Raw genomic sequence first — 23,650 nt, forward strand, 5'->3', positions numbered from 1 at the left:
CCTACTATTCTGTCCTAGTAGAATTTAAACAAGGTAGAGGGGCCAAGAGTCTCTTGGAAAGGCTGGGAGTTGGGCCTCTCCTCTCCCTTTAGCCCTGCCCTTCTTACACGTTTCAACACATCCAGGGATTCACACCTTGCTGTGCCCTAAAACACACCTTTTTTCATGAACCCAAAAGGAGTCAGCTTTTATAGGGACATATCTGCAGAGAACCTCCCGGGACCTCAGAGGTGCTCAGGAAGACCCCACGGTAGAGTCCAAGCCTTCAGAACCTGTCGGAGGCAGAAGGACCCCGCTAGCCCAAGCTGGAGTCACATTCAGAGGGTCTGGGGCTATTGTTCCCCAGCGTACAGGTTCCATTCATCACACACGTGGAACTCTAGCAGTGCCGATGGAGCAACAAGTGCAGGTCAGTGGGCATGGGCCTGGGGGCCACTACTGCGCCTTCCCAACTATTAATGCTGGTGTTGGTGCCCCCACGCGGCTGTAACAAGAGCTAACGCCTAGCGGGTGCCCGGGACCATTCTGAGCTCCTCAGACGCATCACTGCATTCAGTCCTCAGGTGGACCCTTGCGGGAACATACCAGCAACACTGCTCAGTGGGAGACAAGATCCTGCAGGGGCTGGTGCTCGGCTTCACTCCCCCAGAGCACCCACTGCCATTCCCTTCAAGGGGGAGTGGAAGCATGTCTGAGCATACAGACAGGGGCAGGAAGAGAACTTTTCTGGTAAAAACTGTCAGTAAGTTGAAGAAATAACAGGAGAGGTGGTATCCTAGATTCTTGGGACATCAAAAGACACCTAACATCATGCTTCTTTCTATAAGGAACTGCTAGCCTGGTGAGGAACACCAGAAATAAGAACAAAAATAAATGCTCCATGTTCTAGAAGCATTGTATTGAAACAGACAACAAAGGGTTGGAGAAGTGGGCAGTGCAATGCCAATCACAAGGGAAAACACATGCAGGACACGTACCCCTTCTCTCCAGAAATTCTTAATATCTTTGGAAAGTCATCTGAGACAATCAGAGAAACACCAAAAACTACAAATAGCCGGGTTCAAACGTGAGGAATCGAGAGAAGGGAAGGTTCAAGCTGTGGCTGCTGGAAAAGCAAGAAAAAGCAAAGTTTGAAGGATGGACAGAGGCTGGACATGAAGAGAGGACAGGAGGAAAAAGCCACCCCAGGAGGAGCAGGGTAAGAGCAGGGCCACCTCCTGGGGTGAGGACGGGGAATGGGGAGAAGGACGCAGGGAGGCAGGACTCGCCCCTCACCTCCCCACTGGGTGCCTCAGGCTGACCTGAGACCTGAGCAGGGTCCAGACCACAGCTGGTCATATACGAGCCCGCCTGAGCCTCGTGCTCCTGGGGAAATACAGAGGGTCTTTGAAAGCAAAATGACAACCAGAATAATCCCCTGAACGTGGGCCATGTCATCATCCCAGTAAGGGCAGGGCCCTTGGTGCCACAATCTCACAAGCGGCAGCCAGACCTGAGGCTGAGGCGGGGCTCGGGAACGTCCTGGATGGAGCTCAAAGGAAAGACCCTGCAGCTGCCAGAGGTGGGCTTGTGCTTCAGCAGGAAGCACTGCCCCAACTAAGTCAGGGCCAGGAACGGACATTCAACAAGGGTCCCTCTAATTCCAAAATGCAGGGTCTCTGTGAAACCTTGAGACAGAAGGAGGACCGTCAAGGCTCCTAGGTGACTACGGTCCCCTGCAAGGGCATTCCTGGCTCCCACCGACCCGGTTCCAACAATATAAACATGCAGCCACGGTGGTGTCCTTGCTGATGCGGCTGCCACAGAAAGCAGAGACACTGACATCAGACAGCAACAGTATTACCCGGGTAAAGGCACGTGAAATTGCTGGCTTGAAAACTATTTCTTGGGTGAACTTCTCACTTTATCACTTAATACACATTTATTGTCTTGTGACTAACAACAAAAATAATTGTAATACTTCGGTGTTTGCATGATGTTTCATAACTTGCCAACATTCTCATAAGCATGATTAGGCTTAATCTTGATAATAAATTTATGAGGTGTTATGATTCCCACATTACAGACGAGGAAACTAACACCCAGAGAGGGTCAAGACTTGCTCAAGGCCACACAGCAGGTGACGGCCAGAGCTAGATGGGGGCCCTTATCAACTGCATCCTCATAGTTTACTAAATGCTTGTCATGTGCTAGACACAGGGCTGGCCACCATCAGGACACACAGACAGGTGGGAAAGGTTGCAGGAACCCAGTAAAAAGGCGAAGCATCTTGCTCGGTGAAACTGGCCACCTTTCAGTCGATGTCTCTCCACCCTGCTCAGGCTGGCTGGGTCCCTTTCATCACCCCATCTGAGGCAGGGTCTCCCCCTGACATGCTCACCTCTGTCACCTCTATCGCAAACACTGTGCTTGATGAGGAAGCACTAAGGACGGCCACTCTCCACCCCTTTCCCTCCCACCTTACAGCAAAGCCACCTGCGGTGGTCAGGGGGTGAACAGCCAGGCACAGGCCACACAAAGTGGCAGAGAATCTTCCAGGGTCGCCGAGGGAGCCGGGTCACATGAATCTCCTTTCCCGAGTAAGCAAAGCTCTCTTCCTACATGTCCAGTGGAGAAATCGAGAGCCAAGCTCCCAGATCGTGTCCTCCCAGCGATCAGGCACAGGCCTTCCGGCAGCCACGGGGACGGCGCGCCCCTCGGGAACTGCCAAGGCATCCTGACGTCCCCGCTGCCGCGGCAGTGTCGGGAGGCACACGCTGGCCCCAATCCTCCACACACGCCTGCTTGCCCGCCTGGAGAAAAGCCACGCATGGGCTCCGCAGAGGGACGCAGCGGGAAGCCCACAAAGGGAAATCGGCACGCCGAGGGTTAAGCACACCCTGTAATGAGCATCTCTGTTCCGGGCATGTTGCGAAAGCCCATTACCTCCCGCCACATTACCTCATTCATTTCTTATATGCGGATGGTTTATTTTCCCATGAGCACCCTGGCTCTCGGTATTAAGTCCCCTCCTTCGCCTCTATTTCTCTATCCATCACATTTAACACTCTGACAGTAACAGTCTATAATGTTTCTATTCTACAAAACCGCTCTGTCAACTCCGGGCTTCCAGAGCAGCAACTGAGGAAAATAAATAACATCAACGCCAGGGACGACAGCATCTCGGCGCCCTCTCTGCTGGGCATTTTTATTTTATATTATTCTGCAAAGGGAGAAAAAATATAAAGGGGCTGGGGAAGGTGGAGGCAAAGGAGAAGGATTTCCTTCTCATGCAATAGACACCTAACAGACCTGCAGGGGCCGTCAGCGCATGCCCCTTCCAGACAAAGAAGTGATTCCCTCTCTCCCTCCAATCCCCTGGCAGCCCCCTTCCGGATCCCCGTGGCTCATGCGAGGGCTGGCGCTTCCCGCACTGCGTTCCCTCTACCTGCCGCCATCCCAGCGACAAGAGGCGACCAGTGCGTGGCACCGCGTGCACAGGGTAGGTGACTCATAAATTCATGTCATCTGTTCCGGAGCAAGGGTCCAGTGAGGACGTGGAGGCAGTTCCCAGGGTCACACCCATTGTTCTGCGGGGAGACACCAGGGACCAGAAGCAGGCAGAAAGGCAAGAAAAGGTGAACTACTGAGAAATCAATCACTCCAGAAAGCGGCCTCGTCTCCCCATTCCTGGGGCTTTACCAAAACTAGTTTTTTGGATATTAATCACTTAAAACATGTTATATTTCCCTCTAGTTTCTTTAAGAGGTGTCCAGACAGACAGACAGGTGGGTAATCCTGAACATAAACGGGCTTCGGCTTCATGACCCAAATCATTCGTCAGGGCAAATGCTGGTTTTCGCCCAGGCCCACCGCGAGGTGCGAGTCTGCGTGCCTATTGTATCTAAACCCGGCTGCTGGGCTTTTTAAGATCTCAGGTCTCACTCTTGCAGCCGTCCTGCCTCCCAGCACCTCCTCTCCTTTGCAGACAGTACAGTGTGAGACTTCAGAACATGGCTGCGGTACCAGATCTGGAAGCCACGCCTGACTACCGGCTGGCTGTGGGACCTTGCCTCTGAACAGTCCCCCGCTGTAAAATGGAGACAGCCGTGTTACCTGGCTCCTAGGGTGGGTGGGGAGATGACCTCAGTTAACACCTGTGAGGGTTTAACGCTGTTGTTACAGAGAGTTAGTGCTTAGTACATGTCGTGATCACTGCACCCACATTCCCAGGGGCTGGGAACCCAGACGCCCACACGCTCAGAATCGTGTCTGAAACAAGGGGGAAGGCTTGGGGTGGTGGCCTCTGGTGCTCCGAGGGGCGAGGTTGCCGGAGATGAGTCCTGAACGGGAGATGTAACGACAGAGAGATGCGTTCGGGACAGGGAGAGAATGAGGGGACTGAAGGCAAACAAGAGAAACACAACTCCAGCCTTTCGATTCGGCACTCCCTATTCAACCACACAGGGACCACACAGGGCTGCCTCTCAAAGAACAGGCCAAGAGGCCCTATGCATAAAACTGCTTTGATGAGTATAAAATACTCTGTGCATTATTGTTTTTACTGCTAAGACCACTATTAGCACCCAACTTTGCACCCTAGAGCAGTTATACGAGGTATGCAGAGGTGGGGACTCGCCTTCTCCCATCACTGCCGCCCACGGTGCCATCTCAGGTGAGTCAGAATGGAGAAAAGGACAGGCTTAGGGCCCGACCCTCCTGATCAGTCACTGACGTGGATTCCCCAGACCCTCTCTCCACCAGGTCAGACTCCATTGCATCTGTGGCACTCACTGCAAAGCTTGAGAATCCAGCCTGCATTCCAACGGAAGGAGCAAAAAGTAAGAAAAAGCCAAGCCTAAGTGGGACACAGCATGCCTGATGCCCGGCGGCAAGGCGGAACCGGGCCCAGTACTTTATTTCTTGTCTCATTCAATTCCAAGTATCACAAACAATTCAACTTACGGAGGCAAAGCTCACATCTGCTTTCAAGACTTTTTTGTTGTTCTTGGGAGAGGCGATATAAGGACCACAATCAGACTGGGGCATTATTTCATTATTTTAAATGATCACATTTCATGGGTGCTGCTCATTGTACTTCCTGACATGTAAATTTTTCTTTTTCAGTGACAGAAAGGCCAAGGTGAACTCATGTCACCAAAGGTGGCCCCTTAATACCATTTCTTTCCCACAAAGTAACACTGAGGATGCTTATGTATAAAGGAGGAGTCTGAGGGAAAATGCATAGGCAGGCACAGTTCCTGGATTCAAAAGTTTATAATTTAGTGAAGAGAGAGGGATATAGGAACAAATGACTAAAATTAAGGGTTGAAAAGTTATAAAATACATGGTAATTAAAGCCATGGGCATTTTGTTATAGGAACGAGGTAGAAGGGATGATCAATCTGAATGGAGGTCCTGGGAAACCTTTCAGGGTTTCTCAGAGAGAATGATACTTGAGGGGCTGCAGAGCTTTTAATTATTAAAGGCTCACTGCTAAGGTCACCCGACCTAGGTTCAAATTCCCACTCTGCCAGTACCTACAATTCTTAGGGCAAGTTACTTAACCACTCTATGCTCAGTTTACTGGTCAATAAAATGGGTCAACAACAGTATATAGCTTATAGGTTTTGCAGGGCGGATTCAATGGAAAACATGAATGTAAACAGCACAGTGCCTGGTACATTCCCCCTAAGTGGACATGAGCTATTTTTATTGTAATCCTTCCCCAAATCCTATGGAGTAGGTATATCAACATCTCTACTTTTAGTATTGAGAAAATAGACAAGAGAAAATTTAGGTAACCTGCTCAATGTCACACAGAAAGTGGAGAAAATAGGACACAAATCCAGGTCAGCCTCACTCCAAAACTAAAGTTCTTTCCACTGTGTTTTATGCTGGTCCACAACAAACTCTAGCTCCTCCCAGAAAGGAGGTCCCAGGTACCAGAGGGCTAAGTCTTGGAGTCACCTGAAAATAGAGCATGACACCAGCAGATCACACATTGCCCCTGGTGAGATAAAGTTGGATGAATGGTCAGAGACAGCCAGTTGGAATATCAACAATTCCACAGAAGAAATCACAGTATTCTATGAAACTGGAAGATCTACCAGTATCTGAAACAGGTACAAAACTGTACCTGGCATCCAAATTCCCTCCCTTTCCTAATTACCTTGTTCTTACAAAACCCAAGCCCATTCTCCCAGGTAACCAGATCAGACAACCTTAAACACAGAGGCACACAGAGACGGAGGCCATCTCAGAGTCTAGTTCAAACCTGCACACGCCACAGCAAACGCCTCTGTCACAGCCCTTGTTTCCGACAGTTACGAGATAAAGCAGGCGTCTGTGACCACACCCTCTGGCTGTCTGGGGACAGTTATCATTGTTAAACAGTATTTCACTGTACTGAGTCATCTCCCACCTCAAACGTTCTGTGGAATCCAAATTAATAAATGAATTAAATGATTCATTATCCCTGACTCATACCGTTCTTTCAATCCCACATCTAGATGGTCACTGGACTCTTGTTAATCATTCTTGCAAAACAGCCGGATCCTTTTCATTCCCAAAATACCATGCACTCAGCCAGACCCTGGGTCCTTCTGTCTCCTGGCTGAAGTCCCTGTTCCCAGTCTCTCTACAGTCTAGCACATCCTGCACATGTTTACCAGACTAAAAGTCTTAGGTCTGATTCCAGCATATGCTGTCTGTCCTCTAATAATGACTAGGTCTCCATTCCTTATCACATGTCCAAACCCTTCTGCTGGATGGTGCTTTGGTATCGAAGTTAACCACGTGGGCCTCACTTTACCTATTAATCCTGTTTCCCATACATCCCACAATAGATCTTCTAACTTGGTCTATGCAACCATTTCATAGGACAGTCCCACCAGCCAACCATGCACATGGACACAGATGCACATAGGCTTTATGTAACATAGCTACGGCCATAAGCCACTCGTGTTCCACAGACTTCCTGCCCAAGGCTTTCTCTATCCACCAACATAGGACATGGCACTAAAGCTGTCCGCCTCTGGACAATGTTGAGACCGGTGGTAAGAAGGTCTCTGTATGACTCCAAGTTCACATAACAAGTGATTGTGGAGCACTACTGCGTCCCCCAGCCTGCTGAAAGAATCGGGAGAATATAAAAAGGCATTCATCTCAAAGTGCAATGGGAAATGAACAGTCCCATGCCGTCCAATGGGAAAATAAACATATAAAAAAATAACAAGCAAACATTAAAATTACCAAGACTAGGAATATACAAGGCAAAGTGAATATAAAAAAATAAAATAAAGGTCCAAACACTCAGACAAGGCTCTGCTAGGATCTGAATGACTGGCAGTTGTTCACTGTGGGGATGGTAGACAGGGCGGGGTGGGGTGGGGTGGGGGTCCTGGTAGAGGAGACAATCCTCAAAGGTGTAAGAAAAAAGTGGCAGGTTTCAGGTAGATTGCAGGGGACTCTGTAGATCTGCAGCCTATGACGAGATAGAAGACAACGGTAGGAAACAGCGGTGGTGCGGCAGACGAGGGCTGGGTCACCAGGTTACTGGAGTCCTGCTGAGGGCCTCACAGCTCCTCCTGCAGACTTCGATCCCGTGTCCACCGCCCACCCCCACTCATGCTCAGATCTGGGGCACACTCGAGAGTGGGGCACCCACAGAGACGAATGCCTCCCAACAGGCGACCACGCTATTTCTCTTCCATGCAGGAGAACTCAATAGAGTCAAAGTGACATTTTATGGGGATAATTTGAATTAGCTTAAGATTTTAAATAATTTGCAAACCTCGGGTCCCAGGCCCTTTAATTATCAAAATTACTAGTGACATCCTTCACGGCTGATCACGGCACGATCGTTGTGAGATTCAGGGCCACAGCTTTTGACACTGGAGCTGCCAGTGAAGAATTTTCAGTAAGGGTTGACAAGCAGTTTTGCATTAAGAGTGTCATGGTGGGTCTCGGAGAGGAGGGCCAGCAAGAAGCTACGAGGGGCAGAGACACCAGCTAGGAGGTCAGTGCAGCGGTCCAGGTGAAAGACGGTGACAGGGTGACCTAGGCCTGTGGCAGACAGGGAGGGGAAGCGACAGGGGACATAGTTAGGAAACATGTGTGTTTGTATTCCCTCGCCTGGCACCAAGTGTCCGATGAATGCTTTCTGTTAAAATCAACACAAATTGGCTAAAGATTAGATTGGGGGATGGGCAGGCTTGGAAAAAAGTTAAGAGTCTGATGCAATCTGAGGTATCTGGACCGGGCAGATGACAGAGAGAAGGAACACAGGAAGGTTTCATATAGATGGGGGGTTGAGGAGGTCTGCCCTGGATGTGTAAAGTTTGAGCATCCTCTTGCACACAGACACAGAGCTGCCTGGAGGGCAGTTACCTGTGCAGACTGGAGAGTCACGGAATAGCTCTGGGCTGGAAATACAGGTCTTCATGCGTCATTTGTTCAATACCTATTTCCTGGGTGCTGGTTCCGGTTGGGGCACTGTGCTGTTCACTGGGGATGCGGAGGCTGACGAGAAAGGTAAGGGCCTGCCCTCAGTGGGATTACAAGTAGATAGATTTGCAAGGCATGAATATTTGGGGAATAAATGAAGCCATGGGGGTGGGGAGCAATAGTTCAGTGATGAGGCGGAAAGGCCCTGACGTTGACTGGGAAGGTCCTACGAAGGGGCTACAAGGCACATCAGGATGAAATGGAAATCAAGAGTGGGGGGTGGGGGGTCTGATAACAGAAAGGTGACTCGTATGAAATACAGTCAAGTGAAGACTGGACTTCTTACCCAGGGGGTTCCATAACCGAGAGAGGTGGAAACCCCACCTTAGCAGAAGCAAAGAAGCTTTTCAGGAGTTAGGTGAGGAGGTCAGAAATCTTAGAATGAACCTGTGAAGTCTGGAATCATCCCAGGAGGCTTCATGAAGGTGGGATATGGGTCATGGGGTGCAGAAGGTACAGAGGGCAATTTTGGACAAAATCAAAACAGACTTGGACTGGGAAAACACTGTCTAACCCTTCTGAAGGGCAAATAGGGGTACAGACACCTCTGCTTAGCAACACGTTGCTCAGAGGGAGGTAACGTCACCCTCATGGGGTCTAAGGACACATCCCTTCTCTGGCTGTGTGAAGCTCATGAAAAGGCCTTGCTAGGAAACAGCAGGGCCTGGAGAACAAAAGATCTGAAAGCTGCCAAGTGGATCCAGATACAGGAATGGAGGACACGCGAGAAGAGCCAACGGCATGAACCCCCATCCTGCCAAGTAGGGCGGCCCTGGGAGAGGCCAAGGAGAAAGGGTGGAGGGCAGGGGTCACGAGAGGGATGCCCTCCGAAGCAATTAAAGTAGTGTAAACATCTAGCGAGTAACGGTAAACACCTACCTGAAGGATGCCATAAAAATGTCACACTTGACCCTCAAAAACATATGCCATGCTTTATTCAATTTACCAGACTAATAACTTTGACCTTCGTCAGTGTCAGCTTGTCCTCAGGTCCTTTTAGGTAGTCTGACCATTGTCCCGCTATCTGAAAGCAGAGCATTCCTATAAAACCTTTTGTAAGCTGAAAAGGTGTTTACCTGGAAAAATTCTGAGTGTTCCCAGACCCAAAAAATAACCTCTCTCCGGCTTTTCTGATACCTTACGATGCATCTTGCAAAGGGATGCACAAAATAAATGGAGACAAAGCACGATGCTCACACACACAGTTGAAAGCAGAGGTGCGGAGCGTGGTTCCCGGAGAGGGGCTCGTCGGGACCGCCCACTGCTGGTGTGTGCGCCGCCATACCTGCTGGGCTCCCTGAAGAACACACACTGACCGCTCTTTTCACGTTTCACCATTTTTTGTTAAAGCAAAAATCCTCTTTGGATCTTAGCAAAAACAGGGACTAATGCAGGGCCTTCGTAAAAGCAGAGCAGCTAGCATGAGCTTTCTAAAACTGGACAGGGGGACAACACTTGACACCTGTGCCTCCCTTGTTGCTCAGCAGGAAACCCACCACATATCAGGCACCCTGCGCTCCAGGTTAAACCTGTTTCCTGCATCCCCCTTCCCTCACGAGCATGACCTGCCAGGCCGGTGCAGAGACACCACTTCTCCTAACTCCAAGCTAGATCTGATACCGGGAGTTGAACCCTGCCGTGTGGAGGTGGCAGTGGAGAGCCCCCGGCCCCACCGTTCTCTCTTCTCCTGCACACACACAGTTATGTGGGCAAACACAGGTCCCAGCGAAGGTCCCCATCACACAGGCGTCCATCCGGGATTGGCCCAGGCGGGCCGAGGCTCACAGAACCCGTGTGCTGTGGCAGAAAGCAGACAATCCAGGTTTACTCTTGACTCTGCAACTGGCCAACTCTAAGACTCTGGGTAAGTTGCTTAACCTCTCTGTGGCTCAGTTTCCTTATGTGAAATTAGAAACTCATAAAAATGCCTCCCATCCACCCACCCACAGTTGCTATGAAGATTAGGTGAACTAATGCTTCTGCAGGTTTTTACTGGCTTTAATACTATTTTTAAACAGGTAATACGTTTACAACATAAAAATACTTTTATAGCACATACATCATGATTCCCATATGCTGCTGAATTTTGTCCCATCTTGTCCCCATCCCTCCACCGCCCCCCTCATATCTGGCCTCTACAGATAACATAATAATAACTGTACAGATACAATATCTGTACAGATTATGATAACCCGTACAGATACAGATAAGAATAACATTTTTATTCCTTTCTTGTTTATCTCTTTCAAGTGTTTCTTGAAAGGCTATTTTCAGTGTGAAGTGCTATATAGATGGGTGATTATTATTGGAATGGAAAGCAGGTAAGTTGGGTGGGGGGAGTTGTTACCTTTCTAGAAGAGGCCCCTTTTCCACCATGAAGACCTGTCTCCTCATCACCATAGAAATGTTGGCCATAGTTGATGTTCAGGATGATCCCTTCCATTCATTCATTTATTGGTCCACTCAACCAGTACTGGGTAAGTGCCTGCCACAGTCAAGGCACTGCGCTAAGCGACAGCATCACTGTAGGAACGCTAGGTTAACGAGCGCACCTGTGGTGCTGTGCGTCCACACCACCTTCATTTGCACTTACCCTCCCCCGCATGCTAACCTTCTGCCTGGGCGTAAGCTGCCCACAGCCAGTGGCCATATACCATGTATATTTTTGGTATGTATTGCACACAAATGCATGCGGTAGATGCTCATAAAGCCCCGCAGACTTGAGCTGGGCATGGACAAGGAGCATGGTGGGGCAACAGTCAGGCCATCTGGGGCCCCGCGGCCTTTCTGTGCACCCATGAGAAAATCCAGGACCGCCTGCAGGCTGTGGGGCGGGCTCCGACGGGTACAGCTTCAGCCTCAGCTTGTGGCTGGCAGAGATGGAGGGAAGGGGCCTCTGGGTGTCCACCTGGTGAGGAGACATGCGGAGCAGGGGGAGCCGAAGGAAGGTCACAGAGCAGCCTCACGCTGGGAAGAACATCACGGAGGGAAAACTGCTCCTCCAGAGGGGATGTTACACGCCAGCTGTTCTCTGTATGAACTGTCAGGTCATGATATTCCAGCAGCCACTGCTCCTGCCCCAGACTCTCAAAGCACTTAATTTTCTAAGATTTACCGGCCCTCACTTTATAGTTTATACCCCTGAGCTACCCCACTTTGCCGCCAAGTGACTGTGCACCCCTGATCGGCAGTGTCCTGCAGCCTCTCTGTGTCTCTGTTGCTCCATCTGCAGAATGGGGACAATTTCTGTTCCACCCGGGTTGTCAGGTGCTGCAGAGACTCTAACAGTTTAACATGAGCTGAATAAAGATGTGCTTGTGCTATAAAAACAGAATGTATTACTGGTGCCAGCCCGTAAGTGTTAGCTCTCCTCCAGGAAAAAAAAAAGGAATTGTTTTTAAAGGAATAATTTTCAAGGTAAGCACCAACTAATCACGTACCCGCCTCCCCTACCAGCCATTTTTCAGCCACTCTTTCGGTTTCCTTTTCTGATCTTTCAACCTAGAGAGACATTTTTGGTCTCTTCTCATTGGAGGCCTGAGAACCACTTCCAAAAATTACGATTTTAAGGGTTAATTCCAATTATAGGCATAGAGTACATTTATATTCCTTCCCCACCAACCCTGTCCTACCTGTCTGTCTGTCTGTCTGTCTGATAGGCCTTCTTTTCCCAAGGACCCACAGGCCCCTCCCTTCCCACCCCCAGCCCACATCCAGAGCGGTGGAGATGATAACCACTAATGAAAACCTGCGGCTGCCGTCACTGAAGAGAGCAGAGCACAGAGGGAGGCTGGGGAGGAGCCGGTCAGGATGCATGTAATCAGAAGGGTTATCTAATGCTAGTTTCATTCTAATTGAGTCAGTACCATATGTCACCCTGCAATAACATCGCAAGCAGCATGCAACTGAATACATATTTAATTCACATAATGGGTACAGCAGTAGAAGTAATCAAGGCAGTTTGCCATAAGCCATAAAGAAATGTAGCTTGTTCCTATCAAGAAACATTTGGCACTTGGGGAGAGAACTGGATCACAGGGAGAGGGGAGCTGCGTTCCTGCAAAAGCTCACGGGGAAGCGGGAGGGGTGGGTGTGGGGGAGAGGGGCAGGGGGAGGAGAAGAGGAGGGGCCGGCGACAGAAACGAGAGGATTTAAAGCCCCACGGAGAGGAAGGCAGATTTTCATCGATTCACCGCGAATGCAAACCAATGCGGGAATATTGTCAGCCATCGGTTGGCCATCTCAATATAATTAACGGTAATGGATTTATTGGCAGAAGGTTAATGATTTCACATTAAACATGCCCCCCGAATTTTCTGGGCTGTCATGGGGTCCTTCGCGTGCCCTCCTGGCCCAGCCGTGGCCCAGGAAACGGATGTAGCAATGGAGGGCTAAAAAGACTTTTTTTCCCCCCACCTCTTCATCTGGATTGGCATCTGACAGAAACCTGCTCACAGGGCCTTCATTTCCTCCCTCAAGGCGATGATTAATACGGCCAGGCAATGCTCATCAATATCTCTGGGCAGATCAACTGCAGTTTTCATTAAACCCGTATTAATGTCCTAGATACACAGCTGTGGACAGGTTATTCTAAAAAGGGAAAGGAATGAAGGGGGAGAAAGAAAAGGAAAGGACTAAAAAGAAAGAGCAAAACATGCCTCCACTTCGGTTAGATATTTGCCTGGAATTAACAGGAAGCCCGGCCCCTTCCCTCATTAGGGCTTCTTCCGCCAACATGTTTTGATGTATATTTCATGAGGATAAACAAACATTCATTTCACTTTGGGAAGGTGTTTGCTGTAATGTATTGTCAGCCTAGCCGGCAATGAGGGGACATTAATTTCAATTCTGGTGTTTAAACACTTTGGCGAGTCCCAATTACTCATCCCCTGCTCGATATCAGGAGCCCAGGAGGAAGGTCGCTGGCTCTCCACACAGTGGGTGGCGTCAGCCGGAGGTGTGGCTCCACCCTGCGGAGCCCACCTGCCCCTCGGGGATGGCACGGGGAAGGGGGCGAGATGGGACGGTCACCCTGCCGGCCTCAGTCAGCCGGCGACATGAACGGCCGCGTCAGCTTGGCACCACTGCGATCTTAATGAAAAGCCCTGTGCACACAAGGGTTCTGGAAAGGGAATTCAGTCCCATTTTTTCTTGGCCTCCATTGGAGGAAGCCAACCATTTTATGGAGAAGAGGAAGGCCTCGAAATCTAGAAGGGTAAATGTTGGGAGAGGAATGGGAGAATGGACATAGGGCCCTGTGTCATTGGTGACAACCTTACAAATGACCCGTAAGAGGTCGTGGCCCCAGTGCAACTGGAAGGGCTCATGCTGGTGGCTTCCGGCCACGCCCCGCTCAGAAGAAATGTACGTGGCAGCCTCTCCATCCTGCAAAGGATCAAGGCTGGAGACTTCATACGTCACATGAGAACATGTGTGAATGAGCTTGTAAAGCTAGAGGACTAACAAATTTCAGTGCTTATTCGTTTGTATCTCCATTTCCTAGAGCACCTCAATGGGAGCTTCAAGTTCTTCAGCGACGCACCAAGCCACTCCCTCAAGCTGGTACTGATCTGTACACCCACTCAGGTACAGCAGAGAGTCCCCCTATGGACAGGGCTAGCTAGCGAATACGTCACCCAACTGAAGAACCCTTTAATTCTGTGAATAACCATCCTTACGTCAATCTGAACGGTTATTTCCAATTAATGACAAACTACAGGTACACGCAACTGCATTGCAGAGGTAAAGCTTTAAGACTGAGGAAATGAAAAGATGACATGAGATGCGTGGGCCCTGGATGAGCGAGGAGGAGCTGAGAGAGGCAGGCACCCCCCCAGACAAAACTTCTGTTACAAAGACCAGTCCCCAGCGCACCCCACGTGCGCCACAGAGGGGAAGAGCCCGGCGCCCCTGTGATAATTTGGGGCAACACATGGGGTGCAGCTGGACAGAGTTAGTGAGAGCTGGAAAACATGAAACCAGTAGAGAAAAACAAAAACCCACCCGGTTCTTTCCAAAGTTACTTCTCCCTTCAGTGAGTGTTAAGCCCCCAGTTTCTCCATACGCAATTTTTTTTTAAAAGAACCCAGTACTAAGCACCAGAAGCTAGTGCTGGTTGTGGTTCCAGATGACAGTTCCATCCCACACTGTGAATAAGACACGCAGGATGCTCCTAAATCCGCGCACATGTTCTGGGCTTTGTTCAGAGGCACCCTGAAAGTCCCTATAGTCACAGACGCTGGGCTGACATGTGTAGGTACCCGTGTATGTGGACCCCCTCAAATACTTCTACACCAGTGGATAGTCAGCTGTGCCTTAACCTACTTCTCTAGCTCCCAGCGCTGGCCTCTCTGCCCCAGTCTCTCCCCTGTACTTCCCAAGGATGCGGCAGCCAGCATCAGCAGCCAGCAGGAGGGGGGTCCTGCCGCCCCTGTCCACTCCGCTGCGGTGAAATGGTCCGGATGCCACCTCTGCACCCAGCGGTGTGCATGATCATGGCATCACCACCTGTCCAGCAGGCCTATCCAAGGCCCAGGGTGTAGCTGGGCTGTCCCCAGGGGACTAGGGATGTCGAGTCTCTCCCGCTGACTCACGTCTGGGAGCCCAAGGAGGCGTCCTCCGCCACGACTCCAGAGGTAATGACGGCCCGTGTGGTGCCTGCTCCCTGGCCCACCACTGCTTCGGGCCTGCTGGGACCTCGATGCACACCTCCCTCCAGTAGCTCTGGGCACACGGAAGGCTCCTGTGGCCCAGTGTTCCTGATGCACCTCTGCGGCAGCTGGCCCTGGTTCTCACCCCGCTGGATTCTCGTGAGACGGGCCAGGCAGGTTTGGCAACACAGAGAAGCCTGGGCAGATCTGGATCTCCGGCAGAGCGGAAGCCCGGGAAGCTGGCAAGTAATTCTGGCACAGATCAAAATCACTGTGCTGAGCAGCGTGGCCCCGCAGGCCCCAGGTCCTTCATCTTAACAAGGGATCATGTAGCCACTGGGCCAGTGAGGAGCATCATTTGGTGAAACCCACCAGGTTAGGGCTGTGCCCACATCCTGTCATCTAATCCTCCCCGGTCCCCTGCCCCACAGGCCATTCCCCTTTACCAGTGGCTAAATGGAGGTCTGGAGAGGATAAACAGCACGCCAAAGTGATCAATAGTAAGTGGCTAGTGCAGGATTCTCACTCAAGCCTGACGAACCCAGAGTCCTGGCTCTGTCCACTGAGGAAGGCATGCAGAACCTCCTAGGTCAGTGACCCTCACCACGGGAGGCAGGCACAGAGCCGTCTCCATCCAGAAGGCTGGCCGCCAGAAAGCCACCATCGGAGTTTCTCCAGCAGGACACCCAGTGTGGACAAGAGGCCCCAGAGTTTGGACTCCCCCAGGTCTGAGCTCCTGCCCGGGTTTTTCCTCACGACCTGTACAACTTTGGAAAAGGTTCCAAGTCCCGGTTTCCCACCTGAAAGCTGGAGACGCCACTGACCCTAAGAAAACTGTTGTAATAACTGAGAAAATGCTTACAAAAATCCTAACATCGTTCCTTGTACAGAATCAATGAGTATTAATCCTCCTCTGGTCCCCAGAACCCCCTTCCCTTTGAAGGGAAAAGAATCACTCTGTCATTATTTTACGGCTCTCAGGCTGGAGGAAGGAGAGAGCAGAGCAGAAGGAATGGGATCCGGGAGACGCCGAGGGCCCCTGGCTTCACGTCCATTGTGGGAACGACCTCTGCACCTTCCTTCCAGCCAGGAGGCATGAAGGTGCCCCTAACCTGTAGGTGAGATAAGACCCTTGTGTTCTGCAACGCTGTGATAAGCTGAAGCTATGCTATTTTTGTGAGCTAAAAGTACATTTTTCATGAAAACAGAACTAAAAATAACAACAACAATAATGCAGAGAGATATGGGAAAAGTCATTCCCATCTCCCAGGAACAGCTGTGACAGCAGGAAGCCTTCAAACACCGGGCTGCAGAAAAGTCTGAATAAAACTGGAAGATTTTTGCTAATGCTTCTGGATTATCAGACATGGCTTGACAGAGACAGAACCTGGGACTCGGAAAACTAAGGTTCAAGTCTTGATCTGAGCATGTAACATCCTGTGTCCTTGAGGATGTCACTAAATGTAAGACTCAGTTTCCCAATTAGTAATTGGCTCCAGTAATTTATGTCTACTTCCAAGGGTCATGGTGATGATTAAATAACATATTTATAAGTGAGTCTTCTATTATTTCTTACTTAAGTTCAACACACAAGACAAAGCGATTCTTAACCATAAAATGCTGTATAAAAGTTAACTTACTTTCTGTATTATAGATACGAGTAGAGGTGAAAGGATATATTCGGTAAGTACATCCAGAGAAGAACAAAGAAGTTCACTTTTGAGCCTAGTACCTCAAATCTCTTTTTGCTGAAATAAGGCGGGCTAAGGACCATTTCCAGAAGCTCGTAAGTACTTCCTCCCATTTTAAGTGATTTCTGGAGGCGTGGGGGTGATAATACTTTTTCCATATTTATCACCCTTAGGAAGTAACATCCGCATACATCTTGATGCCCAGACCAGAGAAGTCACTCAGGTCTGTGAATCTAGGACACTTAGAGAAAGACCTAAATGAAATCTTTTCAACCCAACAGCTGGGGTCAGAGAAGTTTCCTGGGCTACCCTGATCACACAGACTTCTATCCAGGTCTGTCCATAATGGCTCCTAAAAATTTTAAAGCACTTTTAAAGCCTGCTTCTCAAAACTCAGGGAAAGCACTAAAGCATCTATTTCCTTTGTTCCCCCTCAATTTTTCAGAATTCATAAAGCATCAGGGAGATCAAAGAATAAAGACAGTTCTTTTATTTCTGCCATGCTTTCACAAGGTATCAAGAAACAGAGAAAACATAATGACACTGCTCTGTGCCAGAGACAGGCAGGTATGTGTATAGATTTGTCTACAAAAAGCAAACGTGCTGAAGCTGGAGGAATTCACCAGGATATTCATAAAACTGTTGGCAATGTTAGCCTCGTGTTAAATACACTGTACGTAAGCAACAGCAAAGAAATCTGAAGCGTAACTATCAATCTAAAGTGGTCCCCCATCAATGCTAAAAGGAGGAAAAAGATGTACATTACGACAACACAAGCATATTATCAAAAATAAAACTTTATTTTACCATCACAGTTTCTGGATGAGGCTCAACGGTCTTTAACTAGCTTGCCTGGTGATAGAGTGAAACTAAAAGTGTGTGTGTGTGTGGTGATAGAGCGAAACTAAAAGTGTGTGTGTGTGTGTGTGTATGTGCACGCGCACTCGCATGTGCTGAGAGGTGGGGTGGTGGTTCCTGAAACATTACACAAAGTGACAGAGCAGAAAGACACAGATTAGATCCAAACGATCCTAGCTCCCCAGCCTGGTTTGTAAGAATGGCAAGACGATGGTGTGACGCCTGTTAATCTCATCTGTTGGTGAGGCACTGGGGCCTGTTAGGAGGGGCACCGGCCCTGGAATCACAGGACCATAGCCTAAGTCTTGTTCTGCACACTTCGTACAGGACCCAGGGCAAATTCCTTGGAATCCTGGGCTTCCTCTCCTGTAAACTAGGGCTGCCTCTCCTGCTTCAGGGCAGCCTGATGGGATCAAATGAAATAATTCCTGGTAGGGTATCTGGAAAGCTGTGGACTGAGACACAAATGCTAATGTCATTGATGACAGAGAGTCATACACATGGAAGCCATTGTAACTGTTTACTGATACCCATCAAGCAAACTTTGAGTTTTAAACCAAAATTTGATGGTATCCCAGAATCAACACTCTTAGAAGCTTTCTTTCCCTCTCTCCTCTTCCTCAGGACATGCTGTCGTGAACGGCTCTCCACACGCAAAGACATACAGACCGGGGGCTTAGCAAAACCAGTGGGAAAATAACTAGAATGAAGAGCGGAGCCTGACAGCCACTGGGAGCTGCTCTATCCTTGCAGGGATGGGAGGGGTGAGGGGAACAAAAGGAGAAGAGGAGCAATCCTGTCCCAGATCACGCTGTGTTCCAGTGGGGGCCTCTGTGGTGGCCGGGGCTCCCCCAGCATTTATACCCCAGAGCGCACAGGCCTGACCACTCAGCTGCCAATTCCATCAGCTGCCTGAGGAAAGAGGTGGCCACTTAAGAGCAAGAGAAAAATAAGGGGTAGGACCTGGTACCTGGTTATCCTTAGCGCATGTGATTCATTGGGTTTTATTCTTTTTGTTTTGTTTTTACACTGGAAGGATCCAGTTCGCAGATAGAGCTGATAGTTGACAAAAGAGCAACTACTAAGTCACTCCAAACCATCATTCCTAACATCCAAGCTCTCTGCGGTCAGGACATTCTCTGTTTTGTTTATTAATGAAGTCCAAGCACTGAAAAGTGCGTGGTATCCCACAGATGCTCAATAAATATTTATTCAAAGGATGGATGGTTTGCTGGCTGGACAGCCCGATGGGCAGACAGACAGGGGGATGGAGGATGAAAATGTCCTTCCTGTGGGGCCAAGAAGAGCTGTACCAAAACCACTCTTACTTCTAAACACTTGCAAAGGAAGCGAGTGATTCCAAAGTGCAATGTTTGCGCCATGTCGTCACCAATCCAGAGTGACCAGCAGGCGATTACTGGGGATGCCTAAGGGAGCTCGTTAAAGAAAGTAGGAGGATTTCTTTCCCCTTCTTTCAATCAGGTTCAACAGCCTTGGGGGCACACATCTGTTTTAACCTGTATTGAAGATCTCTACTATAATTACATTACCACTTTATGTGAGTGACCTATTAATACATTCTGACTGAGTACTTACATTACATGTTACAAAAACATGTGAAGGTGCTATTTTGTGTGCCTGAATACTTAACTCATTTCTCTTAAAGTCTTCTTTATTCTATTTATTTATTAAGTTTCTTTATTTCTGAGTAAATTTTTTTTTGCCAGTAAAACATAAAGGTACACCCAAGTGTCCCAGGTCAAAACATCAACTTTGGAGAATCGAGTTTAAATTGATGAGTTTTTTTGCAATTTAGTTTTCATTTACTTTCTATGTACTGGTCTGGAAAAAAACATCAACAGGCTATGGAAGCTGGGTTTCTCTCTTCACATGCATGGAGGCCTGACAATCAACCCTGTACCTCTGAACAACTCTGTCTCTGAGAAGCAGTTTTAATTAACTCCACAGTTAACATTGTAAATCATCGAAAGTCAAAAGATTATGTTTAAAATGCCTAATTAACTTTTCAATTTCTTTTTCATCTGTTCATCTTCTAGTTTTCATTCCCTATAGTTAAAAAATACACATACATATGCACATGTACATACATATATGTATGTACACACACACACACTCACACATACACTCTCTCCATTTTCTATTCCTTAAGTAGAAAGGAAAACAATACAACCAGTTTTGTTCTCCCTAGTTCTCAGGTTATAATTCATGTGATGAGGAAAAAGGTTGAGTTTTAAAAAACGCCAGGTTCACCCATAGTAGGTACTTTATAAAGGTCTGCAGAATTATAAATTAAAAATAAAGAACATACAAATAGCCCACAGAAACTCAGGGAATTGAGTGTTCAGCCTAGGGAGGAGAAGATGAAGGAGGAGAAATAACGATCTTCAAATATCTGAGCGGCCTTTGTGCAGAAGAGCAATGGATTTGTTTTACATTGTGTCCAAGGGGAGGCCTCAGATAGATGAGGGAAAAGTTTCACAGAGGCAGATTTAGTTCATCAAGAGAAAAAACCAGCCTGTTTGATGTGTGTAATAGCCTAATGGTTTTTGGTTAAATAACAAGTACCTTAAAGGCTCCTTTAAGATAGAAAAATTCTAGGATTTTACTGCCCATTTCTAGAAGTAATTAGACAATATCCAAATGACACTGGCCAGTCTTGTAGTAGCTGCTATAGTGGTAGGTCCACTGGGTAGGAGTTCAAAACTGAATCCTTTTTGAATCTGTAATTATAAAACTGTTAATGACCATTCTTTCAGATACCGCCCCCACCCCGCCCCCACAAACAAGCTTAAGGGCTTTGCTTTAAAAGAAAAAGGCAAATGAATATAATAAATGTTTGCTTTACGATCTTCCAGAGTATAATTTTCTAGTAACTAATTTCCAATTCCATATGGAATATCTATTAGACCCATCTTCCTGGAAACAGGCCTTCCTTCTGTTTTCATTAAACCATCCAGGCCCACCTCCCCAACAATACTTAGGTAGGGGCCAGATTTCCAAATGGGATGGACTAACCTACTGGCTCTCCCCTGAGGTCTCATTCCTACCAGGCAGGAAGGAACCATTAACTGACCTCACAGGGTCACTGGCATTTCCAATGACACCCCCTCTGTTCAACTAAGATCAGGTCAGTGTGTTTAAAAAACAAAAAAAGCAGGAGTTCAGAGTCAGAAGACATTATCTGTGAACTCCGGGCCATCATTTCCTTTCTCTGAGCCTCAGCTTTGCCCTCTTGAAGATGGGGCGATATCCGTGTCTGTCCTGAGAACCATGGGATATTTACGAAGATCACATGAGAACGTGAATATTAATGGAAACGTACAGGGCTATTCACAGGCAGGGGACTGCTTTTCAGGTAAATTTTAAAAGTAAGTACAAAACTAAGAGCCAATTTTGTCTTTGAATTACTTAGACAACAATTAAATGAATACAGTCTGCTTTGACTTTTTCTTTAAAAGCAACATAAGGTCTCCGATCCAATCATTTGGAAATTTTTATTGTGATTAACAGTCTGATGATCTCATATGAGCGACTTGATAAACAAAGTGCCCAGAAGGGCTGTACACTCATAGAAAAAGCCCGGATGACTGGACACACGGTGTAACCCTTACCTATTTTCAAAGGAGCCCTCTGACTATCTCGAAACTTTATGCTTCTCCCACTGAGGTCCCCAAGCCCCCCAACGGCGGCCATCTACCCGTCCGGTGTCCAGCACAGCAGACTATCCCCTCGACTGTCTCCCAGACAATTTTAAGTCCCTTCCAAGTGCCAACAGAGTTTGGCAAGGGTTCCCTAGTTCCCCATCTCCTCCTCCTCATCTCTGGCCTGGTTATCATTCATCAACTGACTAACACGCCCAGCCCAGGACGCAAATGATTTGTTGTGGTTGATGAAGAGCGTAGAGTATAGAAACCCTTGTAACCCTTATGGGGAGGATCAGGAGTGGGAGGAAAATCTATGGGGGATTTTTTTTTTTACTTATGGGCAACCTCTTTCTTAAAACACTGGTCTCGCTGTAAGATACATGTAGAACTTGATTTAGTTTTTTTCTCCCCTGCCCACATGAGGACAGTTTCCTTGCCATTTACGGTTTCTTTGCAATCTTTGATAAATCTAAGTGAAATGACCTCAGAGCTCCCTGCCCACCTGCAGACAGGTCTCCTCTGGAGTTCGGAATCGCCAGGCCTAATTAACAGGGAACATCCGTGGGAAAAACAGTCCGTAACTCCACCCCGCAGACCGGTGGGGCACTCGGCTTTGGTCTCCTTAGCACCGCGCTGGCAGCCGCAGAGACTGAGCAAAAGGACGTCACCTTTCCGGATAAAATGTCCCCCGGGGGTGAACTCAGAGGCAACAGAGCAGAAGGCTTCCCCTCCAGAGGTCACCCAGCACACTCCCCCAGGATGGGAGGACTAGGGTCCTGGGCTGGAATAAACAAGAACCTGCTCTCTGGGGAACACAGCAGCCCATGTTCCCTTCCTTGAAGGCCCCCTGCCCTCTCTCATCGACAGCCAGATCACCACCCCTTTCACCGGAAAAACCATGAGAGTTGAGAAAAATTACACCTTCCATACCTCTCCCCCCGCCGCCTCCACCCCCCCCCCCCCACAGGGCGTAAGGAGAAGCTGGAACATCAAATCCAAGTCCCCTGCTATTTCAGTCTCTGGTTAGAAACTCTGACAACATAACCTATCACGGGGAAGAGTTAACTTGCCGGGGTAGTTATGAGTGAACACACTGCCCAACGCACCAACAGGTCAGGAAACATAGCTTAAAGCGCCCCGGGGATGGGGTCTGCTGTCCCTGAATGGGCAGCAACCGCCAAGGGACTGGTCCTGAGATTCTGCCCTTGCCACCCTGGCCACCAGCTCACGTTCCCAACCCGCTGCCTGAAGAAGGCCTGGGCATGTCGGAAGCACAGTTTCTCACACACAGAGGGCGACGGCAGAAAGCTATGTCTGCCTCGGTGCCAAAGGAATCATGTTTGGCCATCAGAAAGCATCATAAACCATAGGGACGCAGCCAGGAAGGGCCGGGCCTCTGAGGCCAGCTTGATGCACAGAGAGCCATGTGGGCACAGACGAGCCAGACCTCAGAGAGAGGGTGCAGGTCACAGGAGCCAAGTTCCTACTCGGACGTTCAGGGCTGCCTCTGCAACTGCTCTGCATGTTTCCCAGAAGAATTTCCTTGTAATTCTTAAATCCATGAACATCAACACCCACCTGCAGTAAACAAGTTCATGGGTCCCCCCTTCCACTTTCACCTCCTTTGTAAGCAGCCCACAGTGGTCCCTCCTCTGCCCATCACACGCAGCTTGCAATCTGCCTGGAATGAATGCCCCTTAGGTCGGAAAGAGCACCCAGGGGTGCATGCACCATCACCATCACGCCCCGTCACGTTCTATGAAGTGGGGCCACTAAATACTAAATGAAGACACTTGTTGGAAAATTACATGACAAAATACGTATGTGAAGCACCTACTTTAAACTCCCGTTGCCGCCTCTGCACCATCTGACCCTACTCTTCCTGTCTTGGACCATTGCAGCTACTATAACAAACACCATATACTGGTAGCCACCGGTCTATAAACAAAAGAAATCTATTTCTTACAGTTCTGGAGGCTGGGAAGACAAAGATTAAGCTGCCAGCAGGTTGGGCGGCTGGTGCAGGCCTGCTTCCAGGTGCACAGACAGAGGTCTTCTTGCTGTGCCCCCACAGGGCTCCAGCCCAGGACCTTATCACCTCCCGAGGCCCCACCTCCTACACCACCACAGCGGACATTAGGCGTCCGCACAGACATTTGGTCCCCCAAGGCCCTCCTTGAACTCCGTCACTGCGCTGCACATGGGCGGGTCAGCTCCCTGGCTGTCCCCCTCCCCTGCTGAACGGATGCCTGCCGCCTCCAAGCGTCCTCAGCACTGGCGGCTGCCTCCTCACCACACG

General features: G+C 48.9%; 1 protein-coding gene across 4 annotated transcripts in view; it reads right to left on the reverse strand.

Moving 5' to 3' along the window:
* The window catches only part of PBX1 (PBX homeobox 1), a 260,859-nt gene that overhangs the window by 133,774 nt on the left and 103,435 nt on the right, over positions 1-23,650 (reverse strand). Inside the window, exon 1 of one of the 4 annotated variants that reach the window (XM_057495081.1) lies at positions 23,318-23,522. The exons of the other annotated variants lie outside the window; for them this stretch is intronic. Within the exon in view, the coding sequence (XP_057351064.1) occupies positions 23,318-23,507 (190 nt within the window). The 5' untranslated portion in view covers positions 23,508-23,522. Of the gene's footprint in view, positions 1-23,317; positions 23,523-23,650 lie in introns of those variants that run through there. 4 annotated transcript variants of the gene reach the window in all.

Source organism: Manis pentadactyla, chromosome 19, assembly GCF_030020395.1.
Source record: "Manis pentadactyla isolate mManPen7 chromosome 19, mManPen7.hap1, whole genome shotgun sequence".
Lineage (NCBI taxonomy): Eukaryota > Metazoa > Chordata > Mammalia > Pholidota > Manidae > Manis > Manis pentadactyla.